Source organism: Tympanuchus pallidicinctus, unplaced genomic scaffold (assembly GCF_026119805.1).
Source record: "Tympanuchus pallidicinctus isolate F22 unplaced genomic scaffold, pur_lepc_1.0 scaffold29, whole genome shotgun sequence".
NCBI classification, from domain to species: domain Eukaryota; kingdom Metazoa; phylum Chordata; class Aves; order Galliformes; family Phasianidae; genus Tympanuchus; species Tympanuchus pallidicinctus.
The window spans coordinates 5,364,237-5,391,696 of NW_026294746.1; the positions used below are offsets into that span (position 1 = coordinate 5,364,237).

The 27,460-nt window shown below is 40.3% G+C and overlaps 1 protein-coding gene across 5 annotated transcripts in view; it reads right to left on the minus strand.

Moving 5' to 3' along the window:
• VPS13D (vacuolar protein sorting 13 homolog D) overlaps positions 1 to 27,460 on the minus strand; it is an 87,985-nt gene that overhangs the window by 37,628 nt on the left and 22,897 nt on the right. For 2 of the 5 annotated variants that reach the window (XM_052691582.1, XM_052691580.1), the window contains exons 26-61: positions 27,080 to 27,296; positions 26,411 to 26,621; positions 26,105 to 26,276; positions 24,999 to 25,111; positions 24,503 to 24,712; positions 22,452 to 22,717; positions 22,230 to 22,363; positions 21,106 to 21,261; positions 20,003 to 20,225; positions 19,702 to 19,776; positions 18,816 to 19,022; positions 18,522 to 18,611; positions 17,705 to 17,845; positions 16,410 to 16,532; positions 15,846 to 15,920; positions 14,025 to 14,130; positions 13,522 to 13,674; positions 12,835 to 12,970; positions 11,679 to 11,726; positions 10,681 to 10,831; positions 9,853 to 10,063; positions 8,993 to 9,240; positions 8,522 to 8,713; positions 7,798 to 7,924; positions 7,357 to 7,499; positions 6,621 to 6,751; positions 6,182 to 6,357; positions 5,922 to 6,045; positions 4,801 to 5,036; positions 3,926 to 4,034; positions 3,557 to 3,714; positions 3,136 to 3,244; positions 1,952 to 2,131; positions 1,687 to 1,803; positions 1,194 to 1,343; positions 195 to 344 (exon numbers count right to left, since the gene is read on the minus strand). In XM_052691582.1, the coding sequence (XP_052547542.1) occupies positions 195 to 344; positions 1,194 to 1,343; positions 1,687 to 1,803; positions 1,952 to 2,131; positions 3,136 to 3,244; positions 3,557 to 3,714; positions 3,926 to 4,034; positions 4,801 to 5,036; positions 5,922 to 6,045; positions 6,182 to 6,357; positions 6,621 to 6,751; positions 7,357 to 7,499; positions 7,798 to 7,924; positions 8,522 to 8,713; positions 8,993 to 9,240; positions 9,853 to 10,063; positions 10,681 to 10,831; positions 11,679 to 11,726; positions 12,835 to 12,970; positions 13,522 to 13,674; positions 14,025 to 14,130; positions 15,846 to 15,920; positions 16,410 to 16,532; positions 17,705 to 17,845; positions 18,522 to 18,611; positions 18,816 to 19,022; positions 19,702 to 19,776; positions 20,003 to 20,225; positions 21,106 to 21,261; positions 22,230 to 22,363; positions 22,452 to 22,717; positions 24,503 to 24,712; positions 24,999 to 25,111; positions 26,105 to 26,276; positions 26,411 to 26,621; positions 27,080 to 27,296 (5,568 nt within the window). The remainder of the gene's footprint in view (positions 1 to 194; positions 345 to 1,193; positions 1,344 to 1,686; positions 1,804 to 1,951; positions 2,132 to 3,135; positions 3,245 to 3,556; positions 3,715 to 3,925; positions 4,035 to 4,800; positions 5,037 to 5,921; positions 6,046 to 6,181; positions 6,358 to 6,620; positions 6,752 to 7,356; positions 7,500 to 7,797; positions 7,925 to 8,521; positions 8,714 to 8,992; positions 9,241 to 9,852; positions 10,064 to 10,680; positions 10,832 to 11,678; positions 11,727 to 12,834; positions 12,971 to 13,521; positions 13,675 to 14,024; positions 14,131 to 15,845; positions 15,921 to 16,409; positions 16,533 to 17,704; positions 17,846 to 18,521; positions 18,612 to 18,815; positions 19,023 to 19,701; positions 19,777 to 20,002; positions 20,226 to 21,105; positions 21,262 to 22,229; positions 22,364 to 22,451; positions 22,718 to 24,502; positions 24,713 to 24,998; positions 25,112 to 26,104; positions 26,277 to 26,410; positions 26,622 to 27,079; positions 27,297 to 27,460) is intronic. The other 3 variants (XM_052691581.1, XM_052691584.1, XM_052691583.1) reach the window with 3 other exon arrangements.

A 27,460-nucleotide genomic window follows, 5' to 3' on the forward strand; every position in this document is an offset into this window, starting at 1 on the left:
CTCACTAATCTCTGCTTATTTTTTTAAATCCTGTTCATCACTGCACTGCAGCTTCAAACGCTATGAACATGAGAATGTGGACCTCATTGAACAAATGAATTCACTCAGGTTGCTAGTAAAAATTAAGAACAGGTGAATTATTTAACCAGACTGAAATAGGCACGGCATAAACGTTCAAAAAGGCTGTGGTTTACCTTGTATATATCAGTCAGTGCATTCTTACTGGGGAACTTCATGGCATTCACTTGCACTGCAGGAGCAGTTTCTATGGGCTCATTTTCACTCATCCGTGGTGTCAGGAAGAGCATAAAAGGCTGCGTGGTGCCAATGAGCTGGTTGTCCACCTACAGCATGGAACAGATAGGCAAGAAAACAAGAATAAGTGACAACAAGCAGCAAAACCAAGCTTCTTTAACTCAGGAGTATCCACTTCTTATTGAGTCTACAAGAGCACGTACACTCCTTGAAGGAAATCTTGCACAGTGGGAATAGAATTCCAATGACTCAGTGGAAGGTATCACAGTGATCAGTTTAGTTTGCTCATTCCGAATTTGAAAGATTGAACTGCAAACAAAGGCAAAACTTTGAAGTCAGAATCAAAATCTGCTTGGAAAACAAACAGTTAAGAGGTTTCTGTGCCTCATCCTGTGATACTCTGCATCAGGACTCCAGTTTTCAGTGGATGATTTTTCATCACATAGTATCAAAATAAAAAAATCTAACTTACCAAACAATTAGAAATTAATAACATGGAGCAAATACATCATCATATTTAGATGTCCAAACTGCAAAGCAGCATTAGTAGTCCTGTCTCAAGCTTCCTATGCAGTGCATGGGAGACTTAGCACCTCCAAAAGGAGCCTGAGCTGTGCTGATCATATACATATGACCATATATGTACTATACACCTAACAAATAGTCAGCTGTTGAATAGGGCTCTAGTGATGGCAACTTTGAAGAAAAGCATTTCAATTTGGCTGAAAGAATATTGCCAGCACTCAGAGTGATTATTTAGGAAATGCCTGAAAAATAATTGTGGTTTTATCAGTAAGCAGAGGACAATGAAAGATCAAATCTGATGCTAAGGAAAACTTCTGATGTTAAGGAGTTGAAATCTCATTAAGAGATGCAAACATTTCCCAGCATTCCAGAAGACCCACAAACAAATATATTTGTTTCATAACAACAAATACCTGCACATCCTGCACGCTGAGCTCTAGCACCTGACTCGTTGACATCTGTGTGTAGTGAACATTAATTCTTGTGAGGCTTGCAAATATTAGCTCTTCAGGGACTTTGTTGACTAGTGACAATCCTATTCCACCTTCCAATTTCACAAGCACCTGCAAAAAGAGTATTGGAAGAAGGAGAAAAAACCTTGGAAAAATCCTTGCGGTGGTGAATATATAATTCGAAGAAGTTTTATTTTAGAGTTACCTCCTGAGCTGCTGAACAGGTCATTAATGATTAATTCCTAAAGAGATCACAGACTTACAAACCCAGCATTTGAGAATAAGGAGTTTTAGCAGGAAAAAGCATACGTTCATAGCAAGAGGTTCTCATGGGCAATAGGGAACAGCAGAGCAAAAATGAACCAAACCAAAACTTCACCACACAACCTCGAAGAAATAGAAAACTAAGAGAGAAAAAAAAAAGAACAGAAAGATACAAATTGTAGCATCTTACTTCTAATTCTTGCTCCACGTTTGGATGTTTTAATTTGCGCAGATCTTGCTCTGTAATTGGAAATTCATCTCCTCCACCAGATAAACGATCATTTCTGCGTTGGTTAAAATCTGTTATCTAATAAAAACCAAAGCAAATTACTACTATGATCATTTTCCTGTACAGAAATAACAGCTATTTCTAAGAATTTAGAGATGCAAGGCATAAAAGCACTTCAATACAAGCAAATAATAAAACTAGACTCAGGCTAATGAAGGACTCTTACCTGCAGAACCCGAGTTGGCCCATCTGGGATGACTCGAACAGCCAGCACTCCTGAGCCTGGCCTCATCTTCTGGTTTATGAACTGCTGTTCTGGTGGAACTGACCCCAAAAGCTCAGTAGAAGTGTCTGGACCAAGAACAACTTCTGCTCCATCATGGAGACCTAATATTCCTCCCTTTGCCTGCATAAAGAAACAGAAGTCAAAAACAAAACAGAAAAAAACCAAGATGTGAGAGGTGGAACTTCAGCTAATGTTCATACACATTAATTTAAAGCGTGTTTTACTTCTCCATCCAAAGAGAAGTAGCCTGAAACTCAGTCCCAGGTGAGGGAAATGACAAATTTCTTGCTCTTCAGAGGAACAATCCAGCAGTAATAGTATTTAATATTACCACAGCTTCTGGTAACTTGCCTTTAATCAACCTGACAGCTAGAAGAAACAGCCACAATCAGAAATCATTCTCTCTTCATGCTCAGACCCTGAAGCGCTCAGATCATGATCCAACAATGGAAGTCCCTACTGAAATCATAGCCTACACAGCAGATAACTGGAAAGGTGAACTCTGGATTACAGATGAGGAGGGATTTAAAATCCTCGTGGTGTTGGCCCCTTAATGCAGCAATGCAGGGCTTCTGGGCTCCTGCAAACTGAGAATTAACTTGCTATGGTGCATTAATTTGATCACAGAATTATCAATGCAATATCCAGAAATAATACATTCTGCCACAAACGTAGTTTGCTGTTTCAACAATATGCAGCATAATTTATTTAACTTTTGCTTGTAGGCAATGGGTAAAAATGGCTGAAGTATCTAAAAGTAGCAAAACTCCTTAACAAAATCTGACTCTAACCAGTGGTATTGGCTGACAGTGCAGCATTTTCAAATTGGTCCTACGAGAACATTGAGACTCTATTTATCATTATACTGATAATTTTCAACAATCATACACTATCATTTCTCTAATTATTTACTTTCAAATTAATAAAGCAAGATTTAATTCTTTTTAATTGATAAGAACTTTTGAACTACTGTTTAAAACACACGAGCTGTTTTGTAGGTCTGGTCACCTCTATAATCCAAACTTTGGACTCAGAACTTTGACTTCTCTTCAATAGCAAGCTCAAATTCCTGTTATCTATAAGAGAAAGAGTCAAAACAAGTTCAAAGTACAAGCAGTACTGACCTGGACAACCAGTCCATGAATACCACAGGTCAACTTCCCATCACGAAAACTCCACGTCTGGGTGGTGCTGCGCCGCCGATCAGGCTTCCTCAACATGAGGGGCTCATATCTGCAATGAAAGCACAACAAACCCACACTTAGAATCACCCCAACTTCCTGGTTTCATTGCTGCATTCTGTTCATTTCCCTAATCTCACTTCTCAAGTGTTTTAACAAAAAGCTGCTGAAAAAAACATTCATTACGCCTTGATTTTTGAAGAATATGGATTACCTCAAAGTGACTGTGAAGCCTGTTCCCGACACCAGATAACATCTAGCTCATACAGGCCTTCACAATAACAGCTTTCCTTATTCAGAAAACATCAGGTAAAGCACACTTTCAAGGACCCTGTACACTCACTGCAAACTGTATTTGCAATACCTGTTATCTGTGACGGCTGCCAGACCTGCAATATCTAAAATCATACAAGACTCCACAGACCGAGAAGGTTTATGAGGGTTATGAGGAACAGAGGAGCCTTCGTGGCAAAGCATTCCTGTGCCAGTCATCCTCCAAAGCTGGGATCGTTTTCCTGGCTCCTGTTGCAAAAGAATTCAAGATTTCAATGAGTACAGCAATACAGAGCAAATACTACTACTCTGTTTTCCTATCGAATGCTATAAATTATAACTAGCTTTACAAGGTACCATGATTACATTTTTTAATTTTTTTTTTTTCCTTCTACCAGCATCTAATTTTATTTCATCACAGAGCAATAGCATTTCAATATAATCAAGCACGTCTTGGTACCTTTTTTTTCAGGATAACTCGTTGTGTCTTTGGAGAAACATCAAGGACAAGCTCTGCATATGCAGCATCTCTGTTCGAAGCAACAGGTCTTACACTAGTCTCCTGTAAACTAGAACACCAAGAAATCATCAGCATGTTGAATTAGAGCAGCTGTGGCTTCTGCAGAACAAGACAAGGACATAAAAAATCAGGCAAGATATACAGAATCACAGAATGGCCCAGGTTGGAAGGGACCCCAAGGACCATGAGTCTCCAAACCCCCTGCCACGTGCAGGGCCACCAACCTCCACATTTAATACCAGCCCAGGCTGCCCTGGGCCCCATCCAACCTGGCCTTGAACACCTCCAGGGATGGACGGGGCATCACAGCCTCTCTGGGCAGCTGTTCCAGCACCTCACCACTCTCTGTAAAGAACTTCCCTCTGACATCCAACCTCAATCTTCCCTCCCTCAACTTAAAACCATTTCCCCTTGTCCTGCTGTTATCTCCCCTTTCCAAGAGTTGACTCCCCTCCTGTTTGCAGGCTCCCTTTAGGTACTGAAGGCTGCAATGAGGTCACCCCACAGCCTTCTTTTCTCCAGGCTGAACAAGCCCAGCTCCCTCAGCCTGTCTTCATAGGGGAGGTGCTGCAGCCCCCTGATCATCTTTGTGGCTCCTCTGGACCCTCTCCAACAGCTCCCTGTCCTTCTTGTACTGGGGCTCCAGACATTAACAACTCAGCCAGACAACTCCTGAATTTTGGCAACTCTTCTGCTAGCTGCTTGGGCTAGTTAACTGAATTTGAAATATTTACAGAAGGTATAAAATGGCAGTAAGAACAGCTTACAACACTATAAGCATCCAAAATACGTTAGTGTAATATCTAATGAATTACCCTGAGAAAGTATAGGCAGCAGCAATATAAATGAAGTTTTCATAATAAAGCTGTTTGCTGTCTTGGAAGTCATTCATGCTGCAGACGATCTCTGAGGAGCCTGCTCCCTTAACTGTCAGCATGACAAATGGTGGCAGGATGGGCTCATCCCATGCATAATCCAGGGAGGTCATGGGCTTCACCTCAGTGTACAGCCTTGGCTCGACAACACCGTGCTGATTAAAAACAATTGGGACCTGTAACAGTAATGAAAAAGCATTTACTTTCACACCAATTCTCCATCAGTTACATTTTTTGCTATCATTTATTCATTTTTCAGGCGTTGATCACTGAAATGTGCTCTCGCTTTTCTTCCCACCCTCCATTTGAACCTCAAAGATAATCTCAAAGGGACCAGAAATAATCAGCTTAGCTTTTATCCATCATCTTCAGTTCAGAAACTCTTTAGTCCCACGGTAGCATCTCAAACCTTTCCAATTAAAATTAGGAGACGTGCCCAGTTTTATTGAGCAATTCCGTAACAAAAGCCAGAACAATAACCATTATCAAGAGCTGTGTCTCCTGTTCTAATCACAAGGCAGTCTGCAAGTTACTGTCCAATAAACAAAGCAAATTCTCTGATTTTTTACAGTCATTGATACGGAACTTGTTCTTCATCTCTCACACTCATTATCATCAGCTGATTCTCATTTTACACTGAGGAACCAACGTGTCTGAAAGAAGAGGGAAGCAAGAAAGTTTTGTGTTTTAATAAAGAAGTCCGAAGTTAGAGAGAAAGGAAGTGGTATCAGTAGCCTGAATTCTGAATTCTGTGTGTTATCCAAGTGCTGAAAAGAACACAGAACAGATTATAAACTGCTGTCCTATTACAAGCTTCCCATCATTATGATGCTCTTCCTCATATGGCTTTCTATAGACCAATGAAAGCCACAATACAGGCACTATTATTTGAACAAAACTGAAGAAAATTACTGATACACAAATACACATTGCTACAGACTTCCACTGTATTTTCTTATAGAAGCTAGACAGTTCCCTAGCTGAAATCTAAGATAATTCTTTTACTTATTAGATTAAAAAACAATAAGAAAAGAGAAGATCATGGTTTTCTGCTCTTTTACCTTGGAAAAATTGTCTATGCGAAAAGGTGGTGGCAGCTGATCTGTGTCACTGAATGCAACGTGGTATGTGGCTCCCTGAAGAGTAATTTCTACCCTTAAGAAGTAGCATTTTCCCAGGGTGTCCCTGAACAAGAAAGAGCAAGTGCAAGACAGATGGGTTTCTGACGGGCATTATTGCATCTCTGAGTGTTCAATGGTGGGCAATCGTCACCACCGAAAAAATGGAAGCACGTCACAAAATACTTGCATACAATAACTACCTCATATTAATATGGAACGAGTTATTTTTGTTGACTTCAAATCCCCCAGACCAAATGCAGTTTGGGACATCCATCAGTCTCACACATAACAGCTGATCATAGTCATTGCGTGGCCAGTGGAACACAACGCTGGAGCCAGGCAGCGTGGAGATGTAGCCGTCAGGGTTGGATGTCCCCTGGTAATAGAAATCAGGACATAAATATCCTAAGGGCATGAAAAATACAATATTAATCCATACACCTCACAAATACAAAGCAGCCTTCAAACCCATACACCTCTCACAGCAATTATTTTGGTAGGTGAATGCTCGAAATCAGAGTAACAAATTAAAAAGTCCTCGTAATCAAACTAGAATACTTTCAGGTATAACATCTGTATTCTTTGCAGTTAGAAGATGCTGCGCCTAACTCCAGGTGGAACAGAAATAAAGGCCCTTACCTGGCCTCTGGCAAATTCCCTCTGAACAAAGGCAAGCTTATAGCTGGACTTATTATCTAGAAGGTAACGGGGGGCAAATGTCACCATGCAGGTATCAATGTAACGCCCTCTGCCCTTCTTAACATCAATACCTGGTAACAGACACAAAGTAAAAGAAATGCTGTTAATCACAAGGAAAAAAAAACCTAAAGATAACTTTCAAACAATATTTAACAATTATTTTCAGTGAGTTTCTGAGATGTAGTTTCTGTCATGCCATCTGCTCCTGTGAAATATTAACAGGAAATGCAGTTTTATGCTACCTGTTACCCCCTGTATCTCAAGTAGAATTTAGAGATAATAAGCACCAAGGCTAAAAAAATCCTCTCTTCTCAAAAGACCAGAAAAAATCAATGTAATTATTCCCCTTTTTAATACACAAAGCATATGGACACCTGAATATAATTAGAGATAATGCTGAGGTGGGATTTCAGATGTACTTAGAAGTAGTGTACAGGGGGATAAAGAACCACAAAATGAAAGAACACTTTGTGAATACATTTACCAATACTTAAGGCCTAAATGCAAAAATAAAAATCACTGAAAACTGATTTTTAAGGAAACCAATTTCAGAATACAGAGGTGTGATTTGTTAGGATACCTCTTGTCTAACACCTTTCTGCAGACCCTCACAAACCTTCAGCAAAACAAGTTTCCTTTCTGCAGCTCCACAGTGTCTCTCAAACACAGCACTTACCAATGTTGTAAATGAGGCCTGGTCGGTTTCCATGCTGGATCACCTTGAGGGCTCTGACGCCGCTACCGCCGTCCAAGGAGAAGCCCTGGCACCAGCCTGGCATGCCTTCAGGATGGATGCCTTTCCCAACCCGCATCGTACAGCTAAGGGTAAGAAGAGAACAGATTTAAAGAAAGGATCAGGTGGTGACAAGGAAAAAGTAGGTTTCCTCCTTGATGCCAGATAAAATAACTGACAAGTTTGCTGTCCAAAATCCTTCACCACACCTCTGCTGCACGCGGGCTTCCAAGTGACTGCTACCACTACTCAACAGGTGATCTTAGGAAAAAGCTTTCCCTGTTAGCTGCCATCTATACTAACATCCCAGCACACCACCCTCTGTCAATTACAGTCCTATTTAACAAGGTTCCTGCCCTCTGCTCCTCTCTCAGTGGAACTTACAAGTTGGGCTGTTCTTTATCAGCGTAACAGAACAGAAGTGGGCTGAGGCTTCTAGCAAGTTCATGCTCTTCAAACTGCCCTGCAGCATCTGTTTTGGCATTATCTTGTCTGAAGATGAGTGGCAATCCTTTAAGGAAACACAAAAAAATGAGTTATCAAATCATACTCTCACAAGAATTCAAGATGAGAATGGCAAAAGCTGTTCCCATTAAAGAACAGCCTAAAATTCTCCTGCTGGAATGTCAGCCATTAGTCTGCACACACTCCAATTCTGCATCCACAATCTCCCCCTGAGCTGCTGAAGGAGTAAAGCCATCATAGCTGTGAGCACGGAGTCTACAAATGAAAAAGGATCTTGCAGCTCTGACAGCACCAGTGTAAGCTTCTTTAACTGCAACTTACTGTTGAAGACCTGATGCTTTCTGAAGGCATTTCAGCCTTTGAAAACCACATTGTTAACAGTTTAACCTATGCCAATTTGTTTGCAGCTACATAAGGACTACTAAATTATCTGTGTTTAAAGTCTGCAATAGAGCCACTGTAAGTTATCTGTTGTAACACTTATAACACCAACTACTGGCACTGTAGTATATTTCCTGCAATTTTAATTCCTCTGAAGGGGAATTTAAAAGCCCTGTTTAGAAAGCAAACCAAAACACTGCATGAAATCTTCATTTCCAAATTCCATCCTTGTATTTCTGAAAGAAGACGCTGTAAAACTCACCTGTCTTGTTGATCAACCAATATGGTGCTGAAATGAGTATCTTCAGAGAACCTTCTGCACGACACACAATCCTTATGGTCAAATTCAGCTGGCGTTTGTTGACATCATACAATCGCATCCTCACCATATAGTTTTGTGTCCCAGGAGGAATCAACAGCTCTTTACAGATTGGGAAGTTTTCTAGCCGTACTCCTGGGAATAAGCAAACAGAACAACAGAAACAACAGAAGGCACATAAGCATTAAAGTACACCACTGAACTTTCCCATCGTTTGCTCTTTCTGAGTATTTCACATAGCTTGCCCATGCTAACTTGTAAAACCACTCCATGCAAAGATCTCTGACCTCGTTAAGTCACAAGCAGCAAAATGTTTTGTAAAGGAACTCTGCTTAAGGATAATTAGTGCCTAAGCACCACAAGTGCAGCCTGTGTTGAAAACACCAGCATTTCCTGTTCCATAAAGCTTCTTACCAAGCTCGATGTTCTGAGATGTATCAGCTGTGTGCAATGCCACCTCCTTGCCAGGTTTCAGTGTGCCACTGATTGGCATCCCTTTAACGTAAAACTCAAGTTCACAAGGCAGCAAGTTACAGACCACCACTGTTGGCAGAAGATAAATAGTATGGCCAGGCTGTCTGAAAATCTGTTTAGCACTGTCAGAAAATATGCTGGAGGGCATGTAATCAGGGTAGTTCTCTTTCTTGATCGCCACACAAAATCTGTGAAGACAAACAGGTGTGTGTCAGAAGTCACCAATGAACTCAATGGAATAACCAAATCTTGCCTTTTTGCAGTAAGTCCACACTATTTTCTAACGTTTCATCCTTTACAATAGGCATTAATAAAGCACTAACCGATAAGGGGAAATGGTCTTAAATTCTGTGATTTTATAGGTTGGATATGAGGAGGAAGTTTTTCCCCCAGAGGGTGGTGAGGCACTGGAACAGGCTGCCCAAGGAGGCTGTGGATGCCCCATCCCTGCAGGCATTCAAGGCCAGGCTGGATGTGGCTCTGGGCAGCCTGGGCTGCTGGTTGGTGACCTGCACACAGCAGGGGGTTGGAACTGGATGAACACTGTGCTCCTTTGCAACCCAGGCCATGCTGTGATTCTATGCTCAGATGTTTGCCAGCAGGTTCTGCCATATGGGCCTTAAGGAGCCCTGCAGAAATAGGTATACATTCAGTGCTTTCTTATTATGCTAGCGACCAAGAAAAACATCCCATTGAACTGCAGAAGCTTCTACCTCTATGAATTTTCTTTCCTATTATTGAGTTACACAGCATTTCAATTGCCAGAAAACAGTTTACAAACAACCAGGGCTTCAATTAACCTGAAAAAGCGGCTGTTCTCAGACTCAATGGAATGGCACTCCCGCTTGCTGCTACAAACTTCTGCTGTCTTCTGAACATCAGTCCAATGAATTGGAGCCTTACAGAAAAAGACTCCCAGTCCCTTTGGCCTGGCTTGTAAACGCCAAGACGTGAGGTGCAGCGGAATAGCAAAGGCATCTCCTGGCATAACTGCTGGAAGAACTACAGGTTCTGCAACCAAACAGAAAAGAAAACACTAAGAACAAACTGGGCTCCTTCACTGAAAGGTATTTTCTACTGAAAATTGTTTTCAAATAGTAAGTCCAAAAAGTAAGTTCAAATAGTAAGAGCAACAAGTTACATTTTAAAGTGAAATACAAGCTATTTTACCTACGTTTCAAGCATCAACCTGTTGTTCTAAGCCTTACTATTCTGGTAGGGGAATAATTTAAGGATGTAAATCTGAAATCTGCTGGAGCTCAAGTTCTTCCTTGGATACTTTAGTGATGCTTGTTCCAAAAGATCTCATTCATTATATTCTTGGTAGATTAACAGCACATTTCTAGACTTCACCTCTGCATGCCAACATCTTAAGCCTCCTATTGCTAAAAGGTGTAACACACCATGTACAGAAATTCAAATCCATCTTTACAGAGTCTCAGCTCTCCCTGTTTGCTTGGACCATAAGGAAAATCCTACTGGTTTCTCTAGCTTTCGTTGCTGTTCTTAACAACACCCATTCCCCAACCACAGAAGCTGACTTTGCTGTTAGCTGTTACAGGCAGCAACAAAACTTCCAGAGAAGGGAGGTGAAGATTTTGCATGTGGAAGGAGCATACAGCACTCACTGTCAGGAGCAGAAGGACTATCCAGCCTTAGCTCCATGGGTGTTTCCAGCTTGTTCTTCACAATCAAGGCTGAGCGCACGGTGATCACCTTCCGAGCGCTGCCTTCCATGGTTACCTCAAATACCACACGCACAGGAGGCAATGAAGAAAACTGAAAGATAGCAGAAAAGCAATAAAAGGTAATAAAAGGTATCTAATAGAGGGACAGGTCAATACTGAGTAGTAACTGCTGGACTGAGAATGTGTGAAGGGAGTGCAACCAAGTACAGCACTCACAGTACATGCAGTCTCACAACAACATAATGTAATACTGCGTCTTCTTTCCAGAACACAGTCAAGCAATCAGGAAGCATTTCTAAACATTTAACTCAGATGCTGTTTGCAAAGTTTCTTCTTCAGATGCATGCACTAACATGTTCAATAAGCTCTGCAGAGAAGACATTTCAATACAGCCTGATTTCCCCAAATCAGCGTTTTGTTCTGGCTGTGCTCTTAGATAGTCTCACTTTTAGCATGCCAAGTATGATTTATGACCCTCCTATTTATGTATACTGATTTGGGGAACACATGATTTTAAGTTTAGACAAGACAAAGTAGTATAGGAGGCAGATACTTCAGCAGTCTCCAAAGAGGCGTACTTGGAACTCTTCTGCTCAGCTTATTTAGGCCAAAATGTTTGTGCAACAGAGAACAATTTTACTTCTCTGTTTCCTTAAAACAGACCAGCAAATTTTGGGACTACAGAGTATGATCTTCGTAAGAATTAGCAGCAGAGACTTCAACTTCAAAGTCGGCACTTATTTCATTGTATATAAGAAGTGAGACTGAGTTCAGTCTAGCTCCAGTGCTTGCTCAGACTGTGAAAAATGGCATTTGAGGAACCTTGTCACAGCTGAACTTGACTTCTGTTTCCTGTGGCGAAAGCAGAAGCCAGTCCACCTGTACAGTTATGCTGGTCTTACTCCAGTAGCTCTCAAAAAATGAAAATATATACTTACATAAACTTGTGGATGAATTATGTTTGTTCTACTTATTGGGCTTCCAAGCTGGAAGGAAAACAAACAGGAAAGACAGAAGTGTTCACTTTAAGATATTACTGTCAGCTGCAACACAGAACATTACTGCAGAAAAATAAACTAAGGGCTGTCATTACTTTGTCTTTCTCATTTTCAACACGACTTTGAAGACATCAGAGCTATATTAGCTTAATCTAATTGTAAAATTGCTTTAAAAGAAGAATGAAGCTGAAGCAAGAGCATTCATTAAAAACTAACTACCCACAGATGTTCCTGAATAGCAATTCCTGCTTATTTGCACTTTTCTCTTTCACAAACCAAGTTGCAGACAGAGATGATGCTTTATACACTTGAATATGAAACCATCAGGAATTATCCAAATAAGAGACTAATGGCTCCTTTTAGTGGTAATAATAATAAATTCTAATCCTATTTTGTACCAAAAAGACCTCAGCTTTCATTCTCTACAGTAGCTAACCTTAAAGCTTAGCTAGTTTCTACATTCCACAACCATTTCTATCACCAAGTCTCAATCACAACTGCCTGCCAGCCTGCTGCTTACTGCAATTGTGCTTTTCCTTCATGACAAGTATATTTGGTCCAAGCTGCCACACATTTCAACAATCTCCAGGCTTTCAGGGAATTGTTGTTAATTTTAAGTAAATTAACCACAGAGAAAGCATTCCTGCCATGAAAGAAATAAAAATAGCTGCTGTATTATAGAATCACAGAATGGCCTGGGTTGAAAAGGACCACGATGATCATCTCGCTTCAAACCCCCTGCCACAGGCAGGGTCACCAATCACCAGACCAGGCTGCTCAGAGCCACATCCAGCCTGGCCTGCAGTGCTGATTTGAAGCTCAAGCTCCACAACTGTGTGGCTCTGTCCCTAATACATTATCTCTGTCATTGGCAGTTCTAATTGCTAAATGCAGGCTAAATGCTGACTACCCCTGTGGTTTGTTTGCTGTACATAACACTGTCAGTTCACCATTTCACGCTCTCCCAGCTCACACCAACTCAAAAGAGGACAATCTCATGCAATGCAGGAGCTGTTGTCACACCACAACCTTGTAGGCATCATTACTCTCAACCTACACATTTCTGTTAAGGCTCACACCTCAAATCAGAGCTTACAGTGGAAGAGGAGGAATTCTTGTCTGGTGCAGCGTAGCGGAAAAAGGTTCCAACTTTGTCTACAGACACTGGGCTGACTTCTTCCCAGCCATTCACTCTCACTTGCAGCTGGTGAATCCTCAGATCATGCGTGTGCCTACAGATTAGATTAAGTTAAATTACTACTTAGTGTTCTCTTACAGGGTGAATACCAAACAGTTCACACAAAATACATCCTCTGCATAACGAGGAAACAAATCTCACCAATTTAGCACTTAAGGAAAAAAACCTCAAGAATTTTTCTGTTTATGGACCTGATTTGTTCTGCTCTCCCTACTCAACACTGATAAGTATGACTACATCAAAATTAAACACAAAACCACGGGCAATATTTGTTTGCCAGTTCTTAACACCAACAACACTTACGTTAGCAAGTCCCTCCTCCCCCTGCCACATGCAAAACTTTCTACAACGTTTTAACAATTAAACCAGAGCTCACATCTAGGAATAGCTTCCACCTACCAGAAGACAAGCTGCTTACTGATAACTCCACATTTACATAGAGAGTTTTAAATATTAAAAAAAAAATACATTAAAAGATTTTTTAAATCCCCTTTTTATTTAGTATTTACTGGCATCTTCGTAACTATGATTCTATACACTACATACGAGTGTGTCAAAGCACATTTTGCAGCCTGACCCCTTCACCTGTGTCTGAGTTTCCCTCTGGCTTCAAACTCAAATGGAACTTCTTCCCCTGTGATAACTTCTTTCCACTCACTGACATTATGGGCATCATCCAGCAACGTCCCATTTTCCTCAGGAACAACTCCTGGACTCCCACTGTGAGACAGTGCAGCCCTGTGTAGAGAATCACATCGTGACTTGGAGCCTCCAGCACATCCCAGCCCTTAAACAGAACCATACCCTTCGGGCCCCCAACACATGAAAGATGTGGAAGTGTTGGAGTGCAGCCATGAGATGAGGGCTGGAGCACCTCTGCTATGAAGAAAGGTTGTGGGAGTTGGGCTTGATTAGCTTTTTGTTTTTTAAAATAGTATTAATATCTCAGTGACAAAGAAAAGGCTCCTGACTAAGAAAGACAGGGAGCTAAGATCCCAGCAAGAAAACAGTGGAATTGAGGACAATTGGGTTTGGCTGACATCCCAGAGAAGCCAGACAGGTATTGCCAAAGCGATCCCACTTCTTACCGGGTGGGTGTTGTAGTGAGGGTAGCAAACCAGAGAGTGCATCCAGTATGGTTTCTGAGAGCAAAGGGCACAAATGGCTGTCTGCGTTTTGGGGTCTTCATTTCAGCTGTAAGACAGAATAAAGACTTGTCTAAATGCTTATGAAAGAAATATCCATAGAATGATAGAATGGTTTGGATGGAAGGGACCCTTAAGATCATCTAGATTCGGCAGATGCAGACACAGGATGAGACAATGGCTGAAGAACCACAATCTGTACCACGTCTAGAAAAGCAGATCTAAGAAATGGCCTAGCAGATTACTCAAACCACTTGAAGTTTTATTTATTAACTGCTCTAGAAATGGTACAAAATCTTTCCCTGCGTCATCTGCTGGCCTTGGTAATACAGTTTAAGAACACCAGAGGAACTGAGTTTAATCAATTTGAAAAAAGAAAATAAAAAGGAAGGAAAAGAAAAGAAGAAAAAAGAGAAAATGGGATACATATATAATCCCTGTGCACTAACCAGACTGCAGCCAGAGGTAATCTGGTCTTGCTAAAGTGCTGGCTCTGCAAAACCCTCTGAACAGGAAACTTCACCTACAGTGTTTGGCATTTCTCAAGGATGCATTACTAACAAGCACCCAAGTGTTACTCTCCTCTTCTGTGCTGCTGTACATCACGTCTGTGAAAATACTTACTGTGTTTGGACAGGAAAAAAAAAAAACCCTGCCAAATCCCAGCAACTACTTAGGAGGGAAGATAAACGGCTGCTCCCTGAACACATACATCTTTCTGTATGAGAGCTGACAGAAGGCAGACACGTTAAATCAGCTGCTCAAAGACAGGAATTAAACGCCTCACAGAATTTCTCTCCAAAGGATGACTTCCATTAAGTTCCAGTATTTCATGCAGCCATGCATCTGACCAAGAATAACTGAAGCACAAGTGTACGAAGGCAGAAGAGGGGGGAGCAGGTGGGGAGGTGTTTGTGAAGGAGTTTCTGACGGCTGCACACAGCTTTCTCCCAAACGAAGGACAACAGACGGCTCTACTCCTCACTGTGCTGATGGAGACATGAATCTGATCACTCTACATCTCACCAAGGAGGTCCTTTTCAATTCAAAAGTACAAAAATTGAATTCTTTAAAATGGAAGCACTGGGTTATTTTTGCTGAATGCAACTTAAAAATATTTGTATTTTTGGTATGGCGTTTGACTTCATGTCATTTGCTGCCTACTTCAGGTTCAACAAAATCACAACCAGGAGTCACATGAACTTTACTCTGCTATTTAATTGGCAGGCTACTCTTTTTTTTTTTTTTTTTTTTTTTTTTTTTGAGTGAAAAGGAATTTTTGGGCTGTGGCTCGATTTTCAAAAGAAAACATAATATAAAGTTGCATCTTGAGACCAGCACAAGAAAATAAAAGATTTATCAAAAAAAGGAGTTTTTCATAATTCATTTAGCTGTTTCTTTTGTTGTTGTGCCCACAAAAAGCCAAGCAATAAATGCTTCTTTCCCACAAAAAATAAAATATCTTCCTGAAAGATACCTCAGAATGAATTGTGCAGCCAACAATTCATATAGCCTTTTCTCAAAGAGTCTTCCCACAAAGGAACAGTTCTGCTCCTCCCTTCTCTGCTGAAGGGCTCAGAGGAGACCTTAAGGTGATAGAAGGGATGAAATGCTGTAAAAACTCTTGTGGTTTTTTCCTTTTAAAATATAGAGATCGTTCTACTGGCAATTCACACATACACCACAGTATTTACTGTACAGATTTCCAAAAAAGAAAAAAAAAAAAAAAAAAGCAGCTTTTGTTCTCTCTGTGCTATACAGTACCTCTAGCATAGATCTGATGCTCTAGGTTAGTCAAACTGGCTGTACTCCTAGTTCTAAGGTAGACAAGAGGAAGGCCTGGCAGACAGGAAAGACAAAGTTAGCAGGTAAGCAAAACCACATAAATAAAGGTAGACTCTTCCCCATCATGCAGCAGGAGGACAGGGACAGCTGGCAGCATGCAATCACTGTACAGCTCTTCACCCATTTGCTCGTGTGAGGTTGGTATTCGAGTTACTAAAACTTCTTCCAGAATACTGGGAGAGGAGAATATGAAAGAGCTGCCCCATCTCATGTGCTCTTACTCAGAGCTGCTGTGAAAGCATGATTAAAACAGGAAGCAGAACTACAGGGCCAAGTTCTCACTCAAGAGAAGCAGTGAAGATTTTTGTTATTAAAGAACGGAAAAACTGAATAGAAAATAGGATTTTTAATGTTTTGGCCAGATAGCCTCTAACAATTCACTGCATGCTCTGAAGGCCTAATACTTATGTTTGTAATACATTTGGCAAATGACTGTGCTTGTCAGGATTGTTTCAAATAAAGAAAGATTAATTAACATCATACTCTGTCCAAAACATGGTGAATCCTCTGAAGAGCCCATCCACTCTTCAGAACTGATTGCATTTACTTCTTTGTCCTGTTTACAGTAATCTTCCATCCATGACTGCTTGGTGCTTGCATACTGTTCTAGAAGAATAAAGCACAGAAAGTAAATGTCTGCAAAGTGGCCAAGAGAAGAGCAGTTAAAAAGTAGTTTAAATTCATAAGCCTAAGCCTGCTCCGCTTTAATGGGAAAGCTTTTATTTCACTGCTTTTCCTATGACCCACTTACATAATTTAGAGACATAACAGCTCATGAAATCACAGTGCTGTCTTCAAAAACAAATGTTTATATTCTTAAGGGACTCTTCTGTTTTTAAACATGCAGTAGAATCCCTATTTTTCAAGATACTCCAGGAGCAACATAGGAGGTCTCTCTGAAAAGGCAATTAATCTGAAGATGTTTTTGTGTTGGAAGCAGTTTCCATTTTTCTTTTCTTTTTAAGAGCTATACATCTATTCCTCCATAAATATGAAGACACCAATTAAGTGCTCTGTTGTTGCTAGTAGTAAAAAGCATCACAGGAACTCTAAGGAATTGGTGGTGACTGTCTTTTCCTCCTACCTTACCTCCCTCTTTCCAACAACCTCACAGACCTTGCTGAAGAAACAAATGAATATTCAAGGAACAAGGAGGGCTCTTCTTTTTCACCTGAAGGCTCAGCCCTCTGCACTTATGACTATTAAATTATACATATTTGCATGCAGAAGAAGCCATAATCTTTCAGCAACGTTCACAGCCTCACAACACAGAAACGCCCATAAAGTCTGAGTTAATGATGAACAAAACATTTTCATTTGCTGAGGTGGGAATTGAAAACTTCAGTTCTCGAAGACTGCAGAAAATAAGCAGCTCCCCACTATGCCTCTCAGTGCACTGAAAACTGATGAGCTTAACAAAATATTCTGAAGTACTGTATGTATGGAAAGCTTTAGATGAAAGCCTGTTCCTGATTATAGAGAAATTTCAAGAAACATATGAATTTGATAGAATTCATACGACCAAGAAAAGAATTCCTACTAACTTCTAAAGTATGTAGCTCGTGTCTTTACACTTTCACAGTATCTGATAAAATACAGGCTGCCTAAATGCACACCTGTGTACAATATTATCTCAAGTATCTGGGGACTCGTGCCAAGCCTCCCTCCCTCCATCCACGGGACACCAGCAAGGCTCAATGAGAACTACCTGCTGTTTTAGTACTAAAAGTGAAAATTAAGACTGCACAGCGATGCTCTCAGGGAATATTCCTACATACCTAAGAAGACAGAGGTGATGTTGACATCCAAACGGTGTTTGGCCTTTACTTCCAGCTTCAACCGGGAAGGGTGGAGGCGGCTTGAAGCATGCTGCTGCCAAGAAACTGAGCATGGCCATGGCTCAATAAATGGCTCCCAGCCTGAGAATAAACCCAACACATCACGTGTGTTGCACAGTTGAAGGCCACACTGGAATGCTGCTTACATACCTAAGAGTTTAATAATACAACCCCAATAATGAGGTCCCTGCATTCAAGATGAACTCGTAAACCAACAGGTTCAAATTGGTCATTAATAGAAAGCTGCTCCAGATCCTCCACTTAAACCAGTGGAGAGCACATGTAGAGACTTGCAGAAATGCTGCACTTCTGAGGGAAGCATTAAAAGGAAATCATTGTTTCTATTAATATAAATTGCAATGGTCTTACTATGTCAATCCATTGCCTTCAGCCTCATCAGTACCCTCAAGTTCTTTAACATCCTCAACTAGAAAACTGAATTGGAAACTTGGTTTAGTAGCTTAGTGGGCAGCAATGGTGGTAGGACAGTTGGACTAGATGATCTTGTAGGTCCTTTCCAACCTTGTGATTCTGTGATTCTACTGAAATGCAAAAACTTAAGTGTAATTTTTTTTATCAGCAATCTCTCCACATTCCCCACTCTTCCTTCACATATCAAGGTAAGCTATCTTGTCCAGGATCGTGTCCACACTGCATTCCCTTGTATTCATCTCACATTAGGTGGATTTCAGGCTCCTGTAGGACACAAGACTGTTTTCCTAAACTTACATAGACAACAAAACCCCAAGTATTTTACCTGAAAGCTCACGGTTATAATAATCTCCAGAGAGGGTAAAGTGAGCACTGCCTTCAGGATTGGCCCTCAAATGCTGGAGGAAATTCAAACCTGCCAGAAAAGCGAACATTATGCAAAACAAACATTATCAAGTTTCTACTGCATTGTTAATAAGCAATGAAAGGAAAGCTCTGTAATTATGTATATGACAGATATGTATGCATATATATATATATATATATATATATATATACAGCAAATATGCATGCATATATATATATATAGCAAAACTCACTTTGCAAAACAGGTACTCACGTGAGAACGTTAGCTCAGCAAGGGGCACATCACAGTCCATGCAGTCATCAATAAAGCAGATGCATATACTTTCTGCCTTGATTTCCACCCCAGAGATGAACTGAAAAGGCACAATCCCTTGGCTGTCTCGACCAGAGGATGTCAAGGAAAGTGATTTCAAAGGTTCAGCATTCTTAAACAGCCAACTTGCTGCTTTTTTCAAGTCACCTTAAATAAAACCAAACATTCAGAACAAGGATGTTCCGTTTAGAAAGTAGATGGTGATGTGAAAACCACATAGATTTAACAAATTAACTGCCTCTCCCTTAGAACGCATAGCAAAACACAAACAGTACCCTGAATGTGCTCCATTCAAACACACCCATGTGGTAAGATTACAAACACAACGGTGTTTTCTAAGAAGAAAGACTGTGTTTGATGTTTGCAAACTGCGTTAACATAATACGAATCTTTATTAATGCTATAAAAACCTATAGAGAAGGTTGGAAACAAGACAGTGCCTAAGGAAATGAACCTTCATTTTCTTTACATGTATTGTATGCACAAGTAAAATATATCATTCATAAGGCAGAGATGAAAATACTTGCTCTACAGAGATGGGTAATGCTAAGAAACAGGTACACCAGGAGAGAAAAACCACAACAGAGAAATCCACCCACGTGCCCCAGATGACATCTCAAGAGCCAAGAACAACCCTTGGAGAGTGGTATTTAGTAGGACAGAGAAATGAGAATGCTTACGAAGACGTCAACACAGAGCTGATGTGGGTAACAACAGGCCAAAGTGAAGCAGAGAAGGAAATACTGCCTGCCCATCAGCTGCTTTACAGTCTGAAAGTCTGGTAGCAAGAAGAACCCAAAGGCACATTCTGAATCCCTGAGCTTACCTTGGCAGCACAGAAGAGCTCTGCGGCAGTCTTCCATACTGAATCCCAAGTCCTGAAGGCGAGCCAGCTGCACCTCTGCAATTAAGCACTCAGCCAATTATAAACCCTTGACAGCTATCTACGTGTTTTTATTTCTAAAATAAAATACACCTGAATGAAAAATGGGTTTTACCCCATTTAAGCTGCAGAAAAAGAATAAGATTCAGTGCTGGTTTAAAAAAGAAAAAAAAGTGTGTGCCAAAACACCAAATCACCAAAACAGAACAGTAAGTTGCAGCAGTTACAGGAGTTAAAAACCTACCAAGAACAGGATCCAACACACGTTTGGGTATCTCTCTGTTTTCACTTGTCAAGCAAGAAGGCTCAGCCACCAGTGATGAAGTGGGGTTAGTAGCACTCTCGGCAACTGATGCACTTGATTCAGGCATAGCTGCACTTGTCTGTTGAGGAATTGATTTAGCAATTGCTAAGAACAGTTGGACATCATTGTAGGACAGTCGAATATCCAATGCTTGCAATTGAATCTAAATGAAAACAAAAGAAAACAAAAAAATAAGATTCAGTTAGCTCAGTGCAGTGGCTGGCGACCCTGCCCACAGCACGGGGGTTGAAACTAAATGATCTTTAAGGTCCTTTTCAGCCCAGGCCATTCTGTGATATGATTCTATGATTTTGTATTTTCACTTCTCTTGTATACTTTGGCTAGCAACAAATATTTTCATAGAATCGCAGAATAGCCTGGGTTGGAAGGGATGTCAAAGACCATCAAGCTCCAATCCCCCTGCTGCAGGCAGGGCCACCAACCTCCCACCAACCCCATTTAATCCCAGCCCAGAATGCCCAGGGCCTCATCCAACCTGTCCTTGAACACCTCCAAGGACAGGGCATCCACAGCCTCTCTGGGCAGCAAAAGATAAAACAAAATTTAATACTAACATACCATGGAGATGCTTTAAATCTCCAGTAATAAAATTACTATGTTTCTGTTATTTCCTTCTTAATATCTAAAGCAAAAATTGGAGGTGGGGGGAAAATATTTTGCTCTGGTGCAATAGGAAAAAGAAATTTCTAAATATTTTTCCCCTCAACACAATAGAAAACACTAATTATTAGATACAGAAAATAAACAATTATTTCTTTCAGTTATTAGTAGTCTAATAGTCTACACTATATGCCCACCGTTTTTTCCCTTGCTGTTATTTTCTATGAGAGATCCCAGAACTCATTTGATCCTTGCTACTACCAGCATTTTTTGCATGGCTGTGTCTTTGCCCTTTTCAGTAAAAACTGCTCTTCCTTTCTTACTGACACTACTCACTGGATTCTCTTGCATGAGAAATCTGTATAAGGTCACATTACTGTGTTCTGCACTGCACACAGCCTCATTCAGCCCTCTGATGTTACCTCTAGAATAGGAGGGAAGTCTTCACTGTTGAAAGCATCCAACAGCCCCGAGCCACTCGGGTAGGAAGCGTTCCCAATGAGTTCCACCTGAATTTGGACTGGATCAATAATTGACAGTGCAGTCTCTTGTTCGTTCCCTAACCGGCATGAAAATACCTAAAAGTTAAAAAGTGGGTAAAAAAAAATACTGAAATTAGAATCTGAAAGTGCAAGCTAACATACTTGGGCTTTGAAATCAAAGACTGATTCTCAACCACAAAAAGTATATGAACTACAGCCAAACTGTTCTCTACTGACAATAGCAATTCCTTTGTAAACTCTCAGAGCAGCTCCAAAAGCTTTCCAGACAATTTATCCCAATGACCTGTAATTCTGTAAACCCAAGAAAAAAAGATTCTGAAACCCAACCAACTATTTACTTCTGGGCTTAATTCCACTACTCCCACCCCAGATATGGAAAGTGCTTTGTTCTTTGGTCTACAAAAATCATTTACGATTTATCACGCCTCTGCCCAGCCTTCTTTTCCTAGATGGAGTAAATCTTTTAGGCTTTGCTGATATATTATGCCAGATATATTTTATACTCCATACTTTTATACAGCTACAACTACATACTTTCATACAGCACTCAGTGTTCTCATTGCACTCCTATATTCTTAAGAGCTTCTTCAAGTCAGTTCTCCCAAACCTGGCCACAGCTCTCTCCAGCTGTGTGTGTCTGACTTTGCTGAACAGGACTCAAGGATCACTTCACATACTCCAAATTCCAACTCATGTATATTCCAATGACACAGTACTGCTTATTCTCTGCAAATCAGTCATGATCTCAGCCTACAGGCCTTTACTGGACGTGTCGACTTGTGCCTATCTAGTCAAGCCCCAGCTTCCAACTAATTTGCCAGTTGATGTATGGAAGCTGAACTCTTAGCAGTGTTTTGAAATTACAGTCAAGCATTTCAAGCACAACAATGTAAGTTCACTCAAAACTACTAGAGCACTTGATGGGGAGTTAACATGTCTTAGATATAATCTACTGACTACTCCTGCTATATATGTACATCAAGTATTCCCATAAATTCATCTAATTTGAGAGACTTTACAAAATGAAGTTTATCTCTACTTACCTCAATGCCAAACAAACTACCAGAGAAAGGACGGTCCAACAACTTGGGCTTGTAAGTGAGAACAGTGGTCCCCTTCAAAATGATTGCATTCGTATCAAAGCAAGACATGTCTTCAACGACCACAAATTCGGTTCCTTAACAAAACAGAATGATGAATAATAAGAAGAAAATCTTAAATACCATTAAGCTCTTGTGAAGCACTGTAATAAAGAACCCATTTACCTGTCACGTTGACCTTAACTTCCAGCTGTTTTTCTGCAGACACACGTAGTGATGAACGTTTTGTAACTACTCCACTTTTCACTGCTTTTGGAACCACCCCTGTTTCACTGCTGTAAGTGCGTTGCCGGGAAGAAAGGACATTTTCCCTCTTCTTGGTATCTCCAGGAGTATACAGAAAGTCATGAACCAGTAACAACCAGTCAAATATTAAAAACACACGGAGATTGTTCAGTACTACTGTGAAACTGGAGGAATCCTTAGTAGACCTATTCAAAACAGAGAAGCATAGTTATAAATTTCATATTTTGCTTTTACTTAAAACGTGGGAAGTAGAGTAGTAGAATTAAGAATTACATGGAACTTTATATGGGTACATATAATTCAGAAAGTGTCTGGCCTTTAAAAATAAGTTTTTAAGCAGATTGAAATTCATTAAGTTGCTGTACGTGCAGAAATCTAATACAGCTCAATTGCAACAAACAGCTTCTAAGCTGCAGCGATACAAAAGGTGAACTGAAAAATGATGGAACAAACTCTAAGAGCTCCTTTTATTCTTTTGCACAGTGCAAATTAATATCAATAATCCCAGTGTTCATTTAACCAGAGCTGTTATTATCATTGTTTTACATCTGTTCAGTATCAAAGCTAACACACTGCACATGAAGCCTAGCCCTGGCTCCATGCCCCTGTGAAAGATCAGACTCACAATGTGTTTTCTCTCACTCTGACAGCATTTTGTAGCAGAGGAAGTTTCTCTGCAATCCAGAAATAATGCTAGCCCACCATTACTTCAGCATCACATCCTGAATAGGTTAGGGAGACTAAAGCTGTCTGACTTCACGATCCCGATTACATTTGGTCATGCTAACTGGAAAATAATCTAAGTGCTTAAACTCCATGAAACAATTTTCTATCTAAGACATTCTAGACTATTAAATCTCTGCAGAAGTGTCATTCCTTTGTGAGAAGCAGGCTGCCTGTGTTGCTTCCAATAGCAGAACCCTTTAACACTCCCTGGCTCTCCAGGATATCTCCAAAAGGCATGAACCAGTAGAACAGAACTGCAGAGCTCTGCAATAGCTTCCATCTAGTGCCAAGGATGCTCTCACCAATAAAAATGTAACATGTGCTTATGTGGCTAAAATCTGATAGCAAAACATTTGGGAAGAAAATTCCATGAATCCATCACTCATAAAACAGATCAGGCTCTGCTAAGCCAAGCCTCCCAACGAGGCAGATACTGGATCAAGGACCACAGGAAAACCCAGGATGTTTTTGCTGTTGCTGTTCATTTGTTTTAATAAATCCCATGGCATTTCATTTTTATTCAACTCGAAATCTTGAAGCCTTTTTTCAATGCAAACATCTTTTAAGCACTTAAAGCAATCAAACATCCTCCAAATTCGTATGACTAATTCCTTTCTATGGCCTTAAACTTCAAACCAAATGCCTTCAAAGTTTTTCACAGTCCCCAGATTTTTCCCATGTTGCTGCAGCAACTGCTTCAGGAGGTATCAAACTCATAAAGCAGTTGGAAAGCTGAGCTGGGCCAGTCAGTGTGATCCAACATGGACACAGCACCTCCTGCTGTTTCACCTCATCCTCGTTTCTGCCAGTTATCAACAGTTATCAGAGTTATCATCTCTCAATGGACTGTCATGTCAATAAAGTTAAATGTCAACGCTTTACAATCCCATTTTCAAAACAAGAAATGGAACAATATGATCCACTTCCTGATGCTTTCCAGCATCCCTGGAAGTTAAGATGAGGAAGAAACAACACGGCATAGAACACAGCAGGGAATGTAGAGACTGCTTTCTGAACAAAGTGCAATTTCTGTATTTATTTGATTCTCTCAGAAGGAGAAGTGTGACACCTACTGGAAAAACAGCTTTTGCACAGCATGTATTAATGCATACAAGTACACAAACCCAGTCCAGACCTATGAAGCAAATACAGCTCTAAGCAGTGGTGATTCAAACAGGCCACAAACTTGGTCAAAACATTACAGAATGCCTATGACAGAAGTAATTAAATCATGAACTACCAACCTGTAATGCAGCTCAATTTGGATTGCTCCTGGACTGCTGGTATTCTTTGATGGCTGGAAGATGCAATTGAACACATTGGGCATGCCTGCTGTGGATTTCTGCCCAGCGTAACGCGTGTCAAACGCCATCATGGAATGGGAAACCAAATTTACAGACTTTGTTCTGTTTGAAGAGCTTTCAAAAAGCAATTTCGATTTCTTAAAATCAAATCTAGGAGAATAAAAAGAAGACATCTAAGAATCTCGTCGCTCATTTATTTCTCCAAGTCACTTACCAAACAAACATGCATGTTACTGTGCTCGTCTCTTTAATTTTTCAAACAATGATAATCACATCTCATGCCACAGAGATACAAACTGCCAATTTGGGCACCAATTAAGAAATACTGTTTCGTTATTTACTGCTTTATTTATTCATTTCATGACTAAGTTAATTCCTGTCCTATAATGAAGAAATGGTTCAGATAATGCATTCAGAAACAAAAGAAGACTCATACCTGGCTAAAGAGCTGCACTCATCTTTTCCTTTTGGATCCATCAATTCCAGACTCACATTAACCATGTCAATGAGGAAAGACATAGAAGTATACACTTCTCCACTCAAAACTGTCTGAAAGCATCAAAGACCAACATTCTTTTTAAGAACATCTGTTTAAATCTCATTCTTAACTACATTTTGTTATTTAGGACAAATGCAAACAGTTACAGAGTTTTTCTCCTTTAAAGAGTTTAATTAAACATTGCTGAGAGAAATAGAAAGACATTTCACAGCATCTTCCCCTGTTGTGGTCACACATTTCATTCCAAAAATTACAGCTGTGCAACATAATGCCTGGAAGCCTCACAAGATCAAGTGAAAATAATGCTTCCCACTAATAAGGATAAATGATGATTATTTCCAGGTGCTGCCCACACTTCTCCTGAATGGACTGTGTTTGACTAGAGCCCTAGAAGATGGGCAGTAATTGATAACTTACTCAAAAAATAAAAATAAAAAGGCTTTGTTGCAAAGCTTTTATTACTGAAATTCTTCTGGATTTTTAAGATGAGGGGTTTTGACAAAAAGCAGTTTCATACATCATTAAGAACATCACAGACACAATGGGAAAGGTGCCATCACCCTGCACATGCTTACAGGAGAACCTTCAAATCTCTTCAAGAAGTTCTATTCCTATGGAAAAATCTTAAGCTTCTTAATGTGGTGATAGCATGCTGCAACCTAACAGCTGAGCACAAACACCTCAGACAGAAAAAGCCCTGAAGTACAGTTTCCATAGATTTAACTTTTTTCTCTTAGGAAGGCAAACAATGGCACCCATTTCTCACATCTCTTCTGAAGTTGAGAATCTCAGAAATATGGATTTATATCTGCAAGCCACAGCTGGAAGGACTAAAGTGTTACAGAATAAAACCCTGAACTCTCAGCAGTATCTACAAGTTAGAAAGTTCCTCACTATTCCTCTGTTGTTTTTGGGGTTTTTTTGTGTCTGTTTGTTAGTTTTTAATTAATTAGTCCATCTTATGAACTACGACAAATTAACACATGCTGTGCCCAGTCAGGAAATGTAGAATTTCAACTGCATAAACCTGCAGTTCCTCTTACATGAATTCTTGGATCCTGCAGGTCGTAAGGTCGCATGAACTCCTCCACGGGTTCCCCAAGGTTGTTCTCCAGCAAGCCACGTATCAGTTTGTATTTAGGCAAATCCAGAGAGCAATGGACTGATGAGAGACTGCCGTGTATCAGTATGTCTGCAACTGCATGACTCAGCTCTCTATAGCAAAGAAAAGAAATGGGTTTTCAAGATACTACAGCACAGCAGGGGATACTCTAAGACACATAAGAAGGAATGTGAAACGCTGTGTGTTTCCTATACAGCATAGAAGGATCCCACTTGGATCAACTCACTTGTCTAAGTTTCTCTCTACTTGCAACTTCAGCCTGAAAGGTTCTTTCAATAGACTTCCTCCTGTCTGCCTCACACAATAGGATGGAAAGCTCAAGTCTGTACTTGTGTCTTCCACAGCCTTGGAATACTCTCTCGGGTATCTCTCTGCAGCAAATATGTCCATGTCCTGCAGATCAACCACAATGCAGTCTAAGAGGCAGATGTGATCCTCTGCAAGTGCACAGGAGATAACACATGAAACAAGAAAAAAGAATAAAGCAAAAAGAAATAAAGAATTTGCAAAACTAATGCAACTTACCTAAAAAAAAAAAAAAAAAGACATTTAGTTTCTCCTGGAAGTTATTCTGATATTTATTCACACTCATCAATATCTGTAACTATCAGGTACCAAGCTTGGGTAAAAGTGAACTTAACTATGAGTCCACAATACTCCTTATGTTCATAATACCCATCTTAAAACACACCCAACCTGCAGCAATGTTCTTCCAGAAACTGAACTAACATTCTCTAGTCCTTTAAGCTGCAAAATCCACACAAACTAACAAGTTACTTACTCTTAAAACTAAAATCTTTAAACCAAGCACTTTCTGTTCACAAGGTATATGTGAAATGGCACTGCATTATTCTACACAAAGAACTAAATTGGGTTCCTACTGTTCGTAACATACCTGGGCTCTCAGGGTTTGGTACAACAGCTAGTTTGGACTGCTGTCCTTGTGGCTTACTCAATGAATTCAGCTCACTCTTCAGCTTAGAAACATTTCCTCCTGATGGCTTTTTCATGAACAGTCCTTCCAGCACTCCTTTGGATTCATCTGCACTCGTGGTTTTCTTCATGCTGTGCTTTGGAGTTCCCAAAGGAGACGAAAACTGAACGGAATCCTGCTAAAGAAAGCAATTCTATGATTAACAATAGCTTTCCCCCTTCAAATACAAAGGGCCCAATACATTCAATATCCTTGACCATACATCCTTGACCCAAAAATGTTTTCTATGAATTACATTATCTTTTACCACTGCAGAAAGATGGTCAAGCTTTTCTCCTATCA